At 46.4% G+C, this 13,661-nt stretch overlaps 2 protein-coding genes across 3 annotated transcripts; both read left to right on the plus strand.

The window, feature by feature from the left end:
* The first annotated feature begins 3,763 nt into the window (after window positions 1-3,763).
* On the plus strand, window positions 3,764-6,393 carry LOC120666982 (39S ribosomal protein L41-A, mitochondrial-like). 2 transcript variants are annotated; one of them, XM_039946985.1, is made up of 4 exons: window positions 3,764-3,902; window positions 3,989-4,186; window positions 5,345-5,409; window positions 5,841-6,393. In XM_039946985.1, exons 2-4 carry the CDS (start codon window positions 4,039-4,041, stop codon window positions 5,928-5,930), a joined length of 303 nt encoding a protein of 100 aa, XP_039802919.1. In that variant the 5' UTR covers window positions 3,764-3,902; window positions 3,989-4,038; the 3' UTR covers window positions 5,931-6,393. The 2 variants fall into 2 exon arrangements, with proteins under 2 accessions (XP_039802919.1, XP_039802917.1); XM_039946983.1 differs by having other exon boundaries at window positions 3,766-3,902; window positions 3,979-4,186.
* Window positions 6,394-8,032: 1,639 nt separating this feature from the next.
* Window positions 8,033-8,838, plus strand: LOC120664290 (RING-H2 finger protein ATL70-like). The gene has a single exon (XM_039943443.1). The coding sequence runs from the start codon at window positions 8,073-8,075 to the stop codon at window positions 8,538-8,540; it is 468 nt and encodes a 155-aa protein (XP_039799377.1). The 5' UTR covers window positions 8,033-8,072; the 3' UTR covers window positions 8,541-8,838.
* Window positions 8,839-13,661: the final 4,823 nt, after the last annotated feature.

Raw genomic sequence — 13,661 nt, forward strand, 5'->3', positions numbered from 1 at the left:
GGAGGAAGGGAACGGCGCGGCGGCGCCCCCGCCGGTCCCCTCGCCGGCGTGCGCGCTCAACCGAGTGGGAGCGCGCCGCCGTCGAGCGAACTGGAGGTGGTGGTCTAGGGTTAGGGTTTCTTGATCTGGCATTCTTGTCGCGGATTTCTCAATTCGAGCGAAATCATCTCCTTCCAGATGCTTGTTTACCCGAAACACACCCGATCTAGGCACTAGATCGGCCTCTGATGCCATTATTAGGTTCTGAAATTCTTGACTTCATACAAGGATCGTGCTCTGTGCACAGATCGGGCACAGGTACATGTTCTGATGATACAAAATCAAGTGGATGTCATGTTCTTTCCTATCTCTAGTACAAGAATGAGAGAGAGAGGGGTAGGTCTAGACCAGATCCGGCGGCGGCAGACGGCGGGATGGAAGCGCTTGAGCTCGGAGTCGTCATGTCGATGATGGCGGCGACGAACTCCGAGTCAGAGAAGAGGTCGTCCGGCGGCGGCGAAGGTCGGCGTGGGAAGCGATAGCCCTCGGGCCTCCACCGGCACTGTCCGGGGACGGGGGCTGCGGATGGGGTCGTCGTGGTGGACGCAGCCTTCCCGTCGGCCAAACGTTCCCGAGATCGGATCGGGATGTCGGAGGCGGAAGTGGCGGCGGTGAACTTAGGGTACCGTGCCCCAGCCCCCCTCCTGTTATTATATAGCACTGGCGACGGGAGCCCACCAGTCATAACGGACTGGACGCCCCCGATCAGGGCACATCAAGGGGTTCGGCCCGATCTTTGGATCGGGCCTTGAGATCAATCAATTATAGTACATGTACATTCCCGAGCAACAATTTGTTCTACACACACAGGGCCACGAAAAGCCATACTGCTGTATGCCTCGTTCACATTGCCAACTGCGTGAGCTCATGTGCAACACCATTACGCTCTCTCTTTGCGGCAAACGGGAGGAAAGTTCGTGAAGTTCTGATAAAAGTTTATGTGGCAAATCAATTCTGCTACCCATGGATGATCAAGGAGGAGCGGGGGCGTTGGATCTAAGGGTTGCAATGGCGATTTGGTGTATGGTTTGAGCGGCAATGCGCACTGCAGTGATCATGAGAAGCCCATGTTTTTGCCGTCAGTAAACGGACTAGCAGGCTGCTGGTTTGGACGGTGACGGTATTCATTTGAGACTTTGAGTTAAGATCGATTTAGATGAGCCACGATGGTTCATTCCAGGGAGGCCAAATTCTCTCCAAAGTTATGTTGCAGCATGCTATCCTGACAAGATAATGGAGATAGTTGACCCAACCCTACTGCCTCTGGACAACGGATGTTTGAGCAAAGGGGGCATTTTCTTGCAACGAAATTGATGCTGAGAAGGTAACGATCTTTCGAGTTGGTTTGCAATGCTCCCAGGAGTCATCAAGAGCTAGAATGCATATCAGGAACACTGTCAGAGAACTTGAGACGGTAAAGGATGTCTTGCTATGAACTACTGATGAGACTGACGGGTCACGGGTATACAGTATAACATGATGAAAAGTAGTTGTTATGGATCAAGGTTTCTTTTCTTTTTCTTTTTTCTTTTTGCTTTTTTGTGTATATGTTGGTTTGGTTGAATTTCCCATCAGATCTATTGTTGTGAGAAATTGTATATGATGAGTGTTTGTGTGCTGTTCTTTCTATTGTGTATGGCAGATAACATTTCTCCCATCCAGTCACTCCAACCGCAAAATGTCTTCTGATTGTTAAGACACCAATCTGCCTTTGATATTCTAGAGCAAAAATTCTGAAGAACAACGGGCCATTAGCTCTCGAGTCACCTTGCAAAGCTTATGATACCATGACAAGCCCTCTAGTTGTCCTTTTTTTTTCCCCCTGAAAGAAACTAGGACAGCCAGTTCAGGTTACCTTAACTTTATTGCATCGAGAAACAATACATTACAAGAAGTCAAGAACATTTGCAAGATCATGATAAGACGTGATACAGAAAAAATTCATATGTAATCATATTCGGACGGCTTTTCCAATGTTCAGACATATCCATTTGAGCAAGCAAGAAGCAACAGACCGTGCGCTTAAATAGTCCAAAAAGCACAGCTGCGCAAGTGAGAACCAAAATCTATCATTTCTCCCGGAAAAATTCTAGAAATTGAATACACTATTCCAACAATTTCAAAAGTATTATTCAATTTGCAAATATTTTTTTGAAGGAAAATTTGCAAATATACCGTTACAAAAATTAACCCATATACTGTTGATTTTTGTTTCCAAACTATTGAATTATGCTTCGTAATTTTTTTAATCAAGTTTTAAAAAATTGTTGATTGTGGGTGCGCCGGTGCAGCATATGAAGTTTTACTCAAAGTGCGTTTAAAACACCGAACATTACAAAAGATATTGATTTAGGTTCCCGAAAATTCTTGGAGTGAATATTAAAAAAATAATGTATATAAATTGCACTCATTTTTTAAATCTACACTATAAAGAACCAAAACAATTGAAAACACTTCCCACCTAAAAAACATCCATGTACCCCTCACAAAGGCCCCACTTGTTAGGTCTAGGGTGGGAGAAAGTTTTCTAGAACAAGAAAAAACTGTATGCAGCAAAATACTTCTGGCACTACTTTTTTCACCTCGAAAAATTCATACCCGCACATGTACCCACACTATCAATCCCGCCCCCAAATCACGCATTCTTTTTTTTTCTCCTTTCCTTCCTTACGTTTCTCTTTCCTTGCATCGTCCACTGCTTTCTCTCCAGCGCCCAGACGACTTTCCTTTTTCCCACGCTATATCAATCCCGCCCCAAATCAAGCATTCCTTTTTTCTCCTTTCCTTCCTTGCGTTTGGCTCTTGTAAGTCTGTGTTATGTTTTAGCTGATGAAAGGAATATGCTTTTGCATACCAATGCATTTAGTATAGGAAATTATGTATTGGCAATAAGTGATAATATTTAAGTTTGGAAGCTCACATTACCATTATGACAAAAAATGCAGATTGGTTGGAGAAGGTTCTAAAGGAAAATGGCCCTATCCCTAAACTTGTTACTGTTTGAATCCAGGGAATCCCTCTTGAGCTTGTATTCCCAGGCCTATGCTTGAGGTCATCTCTCTCCACAAACACTTGTGTTAGTAATAACCATCAAGTATTTCCTAGCGTTGCATTGTCATTCCAGAGTCAGATCTTTGCAAAAATGCTGGTGCATGGCTTGTTGTTGACAATACCTATGAGTAAGTTAATACTAATAGTGATACTGTTTTACAAGCAATTCTATAACTTTTTGTGTTATGTATTATGAGAGAATGGAAAAAAGCGTTGAATTATGGTTGTGGTCAAAAGGATAGATCATATAACTCATTCCAACTCTACCTCCTACTCTCTTGAATCTGTGTCTAGATGACATCCATCCTAATAGCTTATTCAGAGGACTTCTGTAATATATCTTCTGTGTCCCTCAATTAAGACTTTCTAGCTATTTCCAGAAAGAAACCACAATCAATATGCATGATACCATTTACCTTTTTATGATTATATACTTTTTTGATATTTCTATTTTTTTCTATTTTCACCACTATATATTTTTTGATATTTCGAATCTTATGTTTCTTAAAAATTCTTATTTCAACTAAAATTTAGTGTAGTTATTTTTTTTGCAATATCGTTCTTCGAACACGTGCGGTACGCACGTGCACCCTACTAGTCTAGACAAAAGTGAAAAAAATTAGTACAAGTGTACAACTTCACAGTACCCAGTGGTTAAAAAAAAAAGAGTACGTGGGCTCTTATCCGGTTCTCCCAGTGGTGGGCTGCGTTGGGCCTCGCGGGCTGGTCCGTCGCGATGACATTCCGGCAAACCCTACCTCACAGCACCGCCGCCGTCGCTGCCGCCGCCTCCTCCCCTCTTCGCTGATCCGGTACGGCCCCCTCCCCCTCGTCCTCGCGCCGCCCTCGCTGATCTCCTCTGCGTCGCGCTGAATTTTCGCCCCTCAGCTGCCGCCAGGAAGCTGCGGGGACGGCGGTGGGTTTGTTCGCTAGAGGCGGTGTTTGAGGATGCCGCTGGGGTTGATGCTGGGCTCGCTCGGGCGGGCGATGCGGCGGAAGCGGCTGTCCTCGCTCGACATCCTCTCCTCCAAGCGGGCGCCGCGGGACTACTACAAGGGCAAGAACTGCAAGCCCACCGGGTTCCACACCCGCAAAGGTAGCATTAACATTCACTGCCGCTCCAGCTGTTCTAGCATTCTAGGTCGTTTGGTCTGCGTTTTACTGCAGTTCGTCAATCCGCTTCGCATGCTTACAAGGTAGTGATCATTGAGCTATTGGAATGAGAATTCGCAGGATGACGATCTATGCTTTCAGTGTAGCGTCACATAGAGATTAAAATTAGATGAAAACTGAAATGGTGGCGGTTGTTCACACTGTTTCTCCGTTTGAGTAATTCTGTTTCTGATAAATTAAACATGAAGAAATTTCTCCAGGACCATCATGTGCAAACAAGACAAGTAGCAATAATGCTCGGTTGTAACATAATGTATTAATTAATATGCAATGGTGCAAGATAAGCAGAGACCCATACTTATGGGAACATGTTTTTTAGAGTGTAACACATACTGTATGCATTCCCCCCTTAAATTTCAGGCTTGGATTTTAGCGCTCTATGGTCATCTATCGCGGACATCTTATATCGCATTGCATGTTCATTTTAATATTGTACAAAACAATGCTATGTAACACAAATGGAAACGCCTAGAAGGCAATAAAAATGATAGCTAATAATTTAGCATCAAATTCAACTTGTGATTAGACACACAAGATTATGCTACATGTTTGCAATTGAATTAGTACCTGACGAACATAAGGCCTTGTGCTGAAACAAAAAATAATGTCAGCTGAAACTTAGTACTGTTTTGAGCTAAGTGAACTGGAGATGATACGCATTAAAAAAGGGAGAATCAGCAAAATATTTTCATTTTTTTATAGTTGAATCATGTTTTTCTAGTCCATTCTTCATCCATCAACACCTGGTTGGTTATCTCCTGTCTCTTTATTTATAGATCGATATATGTGATGTATGGTCTCACTCATAGATGATAATGCCTCTGCTCATTGAACCTAGATCTTCCATAGTTTGTAACCACTATACTGTAGTTGTAGAGATCCTGTAAGTTATCCTTTCAAACACATTGTTGATTTTACTTGATTAAGTCAACATCTTCATTCGTTTTCATATTACAATTGTTTTATGTAGTCACATAATTTTTAGTTCCATTCGATCCTTTCTGATTTGCATGATGCATGAATAAAGAATTTTACTTGAGTTCTTTTGTAAACTATCTTAGAAGGTTACGTACTTTTGCAGGTGGATATGTGATAGTTGATGAGAAATTGCCAAGATTTGTAGTCCCTGACTTGACTGATTTCAAGGTAATTGGCATAATACTTTTTGATTCACACTTAGACTTAGCTCGCATGTTTTTGCTAGCATGTTTTGAACATGAAGCATCATAATGATCTTCACTCCACAATTTAGTTGACTGGACAAATTTGGATCACCAATGGCCCAATGTAGGTGGAAAAATGTGAATCTCTGAAAATAGGTAAAACCAAAGAAAAGAAAATAATGATAACGCAAACTCAATCCATACAAAATAGAGATTTCCAAAGTTGTGGGTTGGTGTTATGAGATTTATTACTGTAGCAAAGTTGAGTTCAGTACTAGGAAGGAAACCACCTGAAAATGGACAACATTCACATGAATTATCTCATGTGGCAAATATGAACTGCTGCGCAATCTTTTCCTGCATGTTCTTATCAATTATGGTTTATAATAAATGTCTTTATGCGAATGATTGCAGCTCAAGCCATATGTATCACAATGCGCCAGAGACCTCACAGCGTCCACTGCATCTTCTACTTCAGCAGAAACTGCTGAAAACAAGAGCTGATCTTTATGCAACTGCTCTAGTGATTGCCTACATTTTGCGAGAATGTACTCCAGTTTTTGTTTTCATAGGGAGTGCCCATGTTCAGAGGTTGTTGCATCAGCTGCCTAGCTACAAATGAGCATTTCAGATAGCTTTCATGCAAGGGCAAACCTTATGGAATATCACAAGTTACCTCCAGTTTGTAATTTTGATTTTGATTTTCTGAAATAACAAATATTTAAGTCAAGGGACTATTTCTTATGACAAGAACGATGCTGAAAAGCTGCAAAGAGAGTGCATGGAGGTGATCCTCCAACTTGGTTTGGAATGCTCCCAGATATCCTCGAGAGCAAGAATGCATGTCAGCAATGCCATCAGTAAGCTTCAGGTGGTCAAGGATGTCTGGCTGAACGACTGATATCTAATTTCGAGTTTCTTACAAAATTATAGCAACAGAAAGAACGATATTTGCATTATAACATGACAAAAGTAACAGCATGTCACAAATAAAATCATTCGTATAGTATGTATTGATTTGGTTGAATCTGTATGCCCTCTGCAGATGACTTGTGATGAATGGTCCTATACTGTCCTTTCTAGCATGGAAAATATCATTCCAGTCAGGATTTCTCCTGATTGCATCTGATAGCAACTGAAACAAAATCCTGGGCAACAATGATTACAGAAGCTTTCAGATTTCTGCTGTACCTGAGATCATCGTACTGCAAAGTCCAAACACCTCGCATCAGAAAGATCAGCTGAACCTGCCAAACACACTAGGGTATAAACAACTGATTCAAGCTTGTTTACACTACAACCTTGCATCAACAACTCGCCATTCTTTTTCAAAAAGAAACAAATAACTGGTCATTGTCAATGCACGCTCAAGGAAATACAAAAGGCCGGGTCCATTTTCCCAACAAGAAAGCAGAAAAGCGAAGCAAAGTTTCAATAAAATTTTGAGATTTGCTCGTGCGGTCCAGCGATCAGTCAAACAAAAAGTCAGATAACTTCTCGCCACTGCAACCTCAGGTAGTATGTATATTATACCGGGTCCATCACACGTTCATACACGTCAATTTGTAATATTTTTTGGACGGTTTCGCCCATCTGCACAAGCAACAGCTATGTGTATGTCCATCTGCACAAGCAACATGGTACCTCGGATTGAATAGTCCACAAAAGCACAGCTCCAAGGTCATGGTATCGCCAAAAAGAAATTTTCAATGTTTTTTTTAAAAAAAGTTGTAGGCCTTCTTTTAGATACAAATGTTTTCGAACCATACGAAATTCGGTCGGTTTTCCATGACCATTTCGTGTTTCAAAAAAAAGCAAGTGCGACAACTACTTTTTCAGTGAATTCTAAACCTATGGTCTGCTGGTGACGGAGTTTGAACCATGGTCACCCAGGTGCCTAACCTGTTGGACTTTATCTTTGCTGACGGTTACAAGGATCGATTTGTTAATTTCTCAAGAATCTAGATTCAAAAAAAGGAGGAAACGCAGAATGTTCATTCCTGTCAGATCAAGCTACAGAGATCTCATTCCCTGCATAATTAAGTGTGCGCTTTGCCGCCTTAATCGCCTGCTTAACAGCTTAAGCACCAAGTTCTTCCATCATTACATATAATAATGATGATGGTAATAATCTCGGCCAAGAAGCCACCTTTTTCGCTGCCGTGTTCCATTCATAATTCGACACGAATATGCCTCAAACCACGGATAAAATCTAGGCGAATTCGACAACCCGAAAAGAGGCCGTAGAAACTGAGTATAAAATCCGGAGAATTTCGGTGGCGATGGAGGTGGTTTCGGGAATGGCTCCCCGGGGAAGCAACGAACAAAACAGCGGTAAAAGAAAGGGATTAGCGAGAATAGTTGATTAATTTTTAATTAGCCACGTAAACCCGGTCATTAGCATGTGTTGACACTAACATAAACCCGTTCATCACCACTGCCGCGTGTCGTGCTGCACGCGGATCTCAAAGCCTGATCGACAGCTGGGAGCCGGCGTGTCGCGGAGGTGGCGGCACGAATCTTGGCGCACGGAGACGGGTATAAGGCGAGACAGAGTGAGACGGAGGGAGCAAGCGGCGGCGGCGACGTGGTGAGGGAGACGGAGAGCACGCGCGGCCGGCCGGGGTCCATGTTGGCGGCGGCGCCATGGCCAAAGACTACGTGCTGATCCTGGCATCGGTGGCGGCGATGGCCGTCATCTCGGCGGCCACGTTCCTGTGCTCCCGGCGGCGGCAGGCGCCGTCGCCGTCGCAGCGGCGCGCCGCGGCGGGCGACGTGGAGCTCGGCCATGGCGTGGCCGGGATCGACGAGGCCGTCCTGTCCGGGTACCCGACGCTGGTGTACTCGTCGACGTCGCCGGAGAAGAAGGACGAGGAAGAAGCCGCGGGAGCACCGGGCGGGTCCGACGCGGCGCGGTGCGCGGTGTGCCTGGCGGACTACGCGGACGGCGACGAGCTCCGGCGGCTGCCCGACTGCCAGCACACGTTCCACCGGGGGTGCATCGACCAGTGGCTGCGCCGGCGGCCCACCTGCCCGGTCTGCCGAGCGTCGCCGCCGCCGCCGGCGGGGAAGGCGGCGGCAGCTAGCACCGCCGCCGTCGCCGCCGGATCATAAGGTCGGTCGTGGGGCCCGGCGGCGTGTGCGACGTCGATGCATGGACAGCGCGTGCAGCCAAGAGAGTTTCTTTGGTGTCGTGACCATTTTGCGTCGTATAGCCATAGCTTGGACAATGCAGAGGACAGGAGAGCGGCGAAACTTACAAAATTCTTTTATTATTTTGAAATTGTTATATATTTTACCTTCTTTCTTGTACATAGCTTGTGCAGCAGAGTAGATCATGGATACCCACAAGGCCATGTACTCCTTTGGAAATGGCTGTGCTTTCCCTTTCCCAAAAGCAAAGCAAAAAAAAAAATGGTTCCTCTTTTGTGTTCTTCCCATGAACTAATCTTATCCATCATAGTACACACTCGTGAGACAGACATTCCACGCAAAAGACATTGGGAGTGTACACTACCGAAAATGGTCTATATGCCGAGTGCTCGCCGCTTTGCCGAGTGCTAAACGACGGGCACTCGGCAAACAAGTTCCTTGCCGAGTGTCGCCCCAGGCACTCGGCAAACATGTTCCTTTTTGCCGAGTGCCGGTACTCGGCAAAAGTTCGGCACTCGACACATACCATCCCTTTGCCGAGTGCCGCAGAACATGCACTCGGCAAAGTTGTTCGACGGGTGATGGCCGTTATTGTTTGACGAGTGCTGGCCCTCAGGCACTCGGCAAAGCTAAATCTTGGCCGAGTGCTTTTTGTTGGCACTCGGCAATGCGTGTTTTGCCGAGTGTAATACATCTAGCACTAGGCAAAATTAAAAACCTTTTGCATTCTAATTTTTTTGTTCTCTCCTCAAATTTGAAAAGTTAATCCCTGGTGATATATGATACGTTTATCAATTGGTTTACTACATTCCGTCATTTTATTTTGTTTGCGGCAAATAATTGGTTGAAGTTAAATATAAATTGGAAGTGAGTCGAAATTTCGAAATCATTGAAAGGAAAATTGATATTCATGTAATTGAATCAAAACTGAGGCCGTATCCGGGAAAGGACTTCAAAATTGAAACATCTTGATCACGAAACTTGACCGCAAGCCTGTGCATGGACGTTTGGAAAAAATAAAAAATAGCAAACAATATTCGGGCAAGGACCACCGACTTGACCCCACCCATACGCCCACGGCTTGAGACTTCAGTGGCCAGCGTACGCACATTCCAGGTTAGTTCTGTTTCAATTGTCGGTCTTAGATTTTTAGGCACCTTTGCTTCACACTGTAACATTGGCGTTAAAATCTTGTAGTCCCAGATGGAGGCTCAGTTGGAGGAAGAGAGGAGGAAGCGAGAGGAAATCGAGGTGAGGCTGGAGCAGGAGCGGAAGCTGAGGGAGGAGCAGGTGTTGAGGATGCAGACCATGTTTGCCTACATGCAAGGTCTCGGCGTGTCTGTAAACTGTCGACCGCCGCCTACGGTGCCACAGATGACCTTTGCACCGATCACTTATCTTCCTCCGGGATTTGCAAACACACCTGTGTGTATGATTTTCTTTTGCTTGCATGCGCATACAATAAATATTGACCCGGAAATGTAATCTTGTATCTTCTCCTATTTGCAGAATTAATCGGGTGCGTCATCGAATGAGCCCCCGGATGAGCACTCGCCGGCGGCACAGTGGCCAGCTTGAGATCGGGATCTGACCGGTGAGGGTATTTCGACTTGTCGGATTTGTAGCGGTGTTGAACTTGTTGGACTTGTGATATTATGTGACCGGAAACGTTGGATTGTACCATCGGTGTTGAACTTGTCGTGTTTGTGATATTTGTACTACTTGTGGTATTTGTGGACTTATCGTACATACCTAGAGATATTTGTGATTTCGGCATCATATTTGTGCTATATATATATGTTATAATAACTATCTGTAATGTATAAATTGTGTTATATTTGATGTTTGAATGTGTGGGTATCATAAACGAGAGAAAACAGGCAAAAAATTTTTGTCACTTTGCCGAGTGCAATTGCAATAGCACTCGGCAAAGAGGCCATTCCCAGGACACTTGGAAACTACTTTACCGAGTGCCTTTATCACGGTATTCGGCAAAGTGTATGACTTTGCCGAGTGTAAAGGCTCTTACACTTGGCAAACATCAGGACTTTGCCGAGTGCCAGATGGCAGGCACTCGACGAAGATCGAGACTTTGCCGAGTGCCAGATAGGAGGCACTCGGCGAAGATCGGGACTTTGCCGAGTGACTTTTCGTCTGGCACTCGGCAAAACCGTCGTCAACGGTGCTTTTGCCAGTCGCTTAGTTTTATTTTGCCGAGTGTTTTTTTCTCTCGGTAAAATCTTTGCCGAGTGACTTGAGCACTCGGCAAAATCATTTTCGCCATCATTTTTTTTTGCCGAGTACTTTTTGCCGAGTGCTGTATTTGGCAAACCTTTCGCCGAGTGCAAAAAGTCTTTGCCAAGTGTTTGTGACAATCAGCAAACAGCCCAAGTTCGGTAGTGGTACGATGTTGTTGCTCAAACTGCAAAAGGAAAGAGAGGATGCATCTACTATACTATTCATTTTCCTCACCGTTTGATACTCTGTGATTTTAATTTAACGACGTCTTGAAATGAAATCGCTTTTAAGTTTGGAGGAAAGAAATCTCGTTCATTCGGACCTCCCAGGCCCAGCAAAGTACCAAACCTCGTCGGGCCTGTTTTCAGCCCGCCGTCTTTTCCTCGAACACAAGAGTTTGGCCAGCGCACACATCCCAGCCCGCTAACCACTCTAGCTACCTAGCACACTTACTAAATTCCAACAGTCTGACCATTGGCTTTGTCGACAAGAATTGACCTTGCACACTCAAGCTTTCTTACTGTATTTCTCATCGCTAATAAAAAAACTGTGTTCTTCCCCTGTTATCTCGGGTAAATCTGGATTACCCAAATCCGAAATATCGGTACCTGAACTGTCGGGTTTTATTTTTTTTTCTATATTTCTCCTGTATCAGTTTCTAGAACCCGAATTTCAAAAAACCTAAAAAACCCAACTTAAAATTTTTGGGTTAGCTGAAAGCCCATACCTATTTGCCTGCCACCCCCTCCCCTGGCTCGAGGAAGAAGATGGACAGTGGGTGGAGAGGCATCTAGAATAGCCCACGCGCCAGCCGCGCGAGCAATGAATAGATTTCCCTAGTTCGCCGCGGCCACCCTCCTGCCAGCCACCGGCCGCCGGTCTCGAGGACCAGCAGACCACCGCCCACCTCGAGCCGCCTTGCTTCGGGCGCCATGCCACTGCCGTGCTCCGGCCCCGGGGCGTCGGGCCGCCTCGCTCCAGGAGCCGCGCCGCCGCAGTGCTCCAGCCCCGCCGCACCTCCTCCGCTCTGAGCCGCGCCGGCACCAGAAGGGCAACGCTCGACTTCCGGACCACCGAGGGAAGAGAAGGGGAGGGCGCGGGAGGAGAGGAAGTGAGGGCGATGGCTCAGTAATTTTTCCTAGCAAGAGCAACCGGATGGAGAGCTAGATAAAGAAGAGCGGCAGATAAAGAGTTTGTGGGATCCTATTTTCAAAGGTTTTTCTTTTTTTAGCTAGCCAAACCAGCATAGCTAAGCTTTTGGAGATGCTCTTATAGCTGGAAATCACACATATCATCCTCTAGTCTTCACTACTAAAAAACGATTTATAGGAACACCCCAAATTTTTTTAGAGGCGGATCAAAATTTAACCCGTTGCTACAAATAGAGCGGAGTTATTGTAGCAACCGACCCGCTCTTAAAAATACATTTTTAGGGGCGGGTCGCCCTCTCACCCGCTCCTAAAAATGGACCATTTTTAGGGGCGGGTGAGAGGGTGATCCGCCACTAAAAATACCATTTGTAGTGGCGGGTCACCCCCTCACCTGCCCCCAAAGAATTTGAACGCAGGGAGCGAGTAGGATTAAAAAATTTCGCTGGTGCAGCGGGAGCGCGCGACCACATTTTATATTCTCTTTCTATCTCTCCTCTCCTGCCTTATCTTCTTCTATCTTATCTCTTCCCATCAGCAACCTTTTCCTCTCTCACTCTCCCTCCTTCCTCTTTCTTCCAGAATCCAGAGCACCCACGCCCGTCCACGGGCCTCCTGCGGCCGGCAGGAGCGGATGGCGGACGTGGCGGCCGCCTGGCACAACGGCTGGTGGGCGTAGCTGCCTTCGGGAACGGCGAGCGCGGCGGGCTAGCCATGAGCCTCCTGCAGCCGGCGCGGCCCAGGCGGGCCTCGAGCACGGCCCTCGGATCTGGTGGGAGGCGGCGGCGTGAGGCGCGCCGGCACCTGGGTGGCGCCGTCCAGCTCGGCACGGCGGCTGGCAGCACACGGGCGGCGCCGGATCTGCTGGGCGCGGCCCCGGATCTGCTGGGTGCGGCGGCCGGCAGCCGACGAGGCCCGGGCACGACGGACGGCAGGGCTCGGGCACGGTGTCGGTGTCAAGGAGGCGACGGCATGAGGCGCGGCGGCATCGAGGAGGCGGTGCGGCCGGGGCGCGGTGCCGCCCTGGACGCGCGGCGGCGGCTGGCCCGACGGCCGGCACAACTTTTTTTTATTTTTAATTAATTACTAGGGGCGGGTGATCGGGTAAACCGCCCCTGAAATACATTTTAGGGGCGGATAATGCAACCGCCCCTGCAAACTGCTATTTTTAGCAGCAAAAAGCAGAGGCAGGTGCGACGTGCGTCTCTAAAAATGCCATTTCACCCGCTCCTGCAAATCTTTTATGCAGTAGTGCTTATTTGTATTTGTTCTTCCTCTGGCCTCCGCACCTACAGCTGCCTGTCATCTTATTGCAGGGGCAGGTGCGACGTGCGTCTCTAAAAATGCCATTTCACCCGCTCCTGCAAATCTTTTATGTAGTAGTGCTTATTTGTATTTGTTCTTCCTCTGGCCTCCGCACCTACAGCTGCCGGTCATCTTTTTAGCGCTCTCTCTCTTCTCGCGCGCGCGTGTGTAACTGTGTATATATCAGGCTACCCTATACAATCATTATTTGGTAGCAAATGGAGAAAAACATAAAATGGGGAGTGGGACACTAGAGTGTAAAGCGGTTCAATGAGGTTGAAAAGTGGGAGAGAGAGCGGTTCATTGCTATGGAAACAATCCTTGGTGGAGGGTTGGGGATGGCCTAATATATGATCAAGATTCAATGATTATGAAGGTAGACACAAAGTCT

The sequence above is a fragment of the Panicum virgatum genome, chromosome 3N (genome assembly GCF_016808335.1).
Source record: "Panicum virgatum strain AP13 chromosome 3N, P.virgatum_v5, whole genome shotgun sequence".
In the NCBI taxonomy this organism is placed as follows: domain Eukaryota; kingdom Viridiplantae; phylum Streptophyta; class Magnoliopsida; order Poales; family Poaceae; genus Panicum; species Panicum virgatum.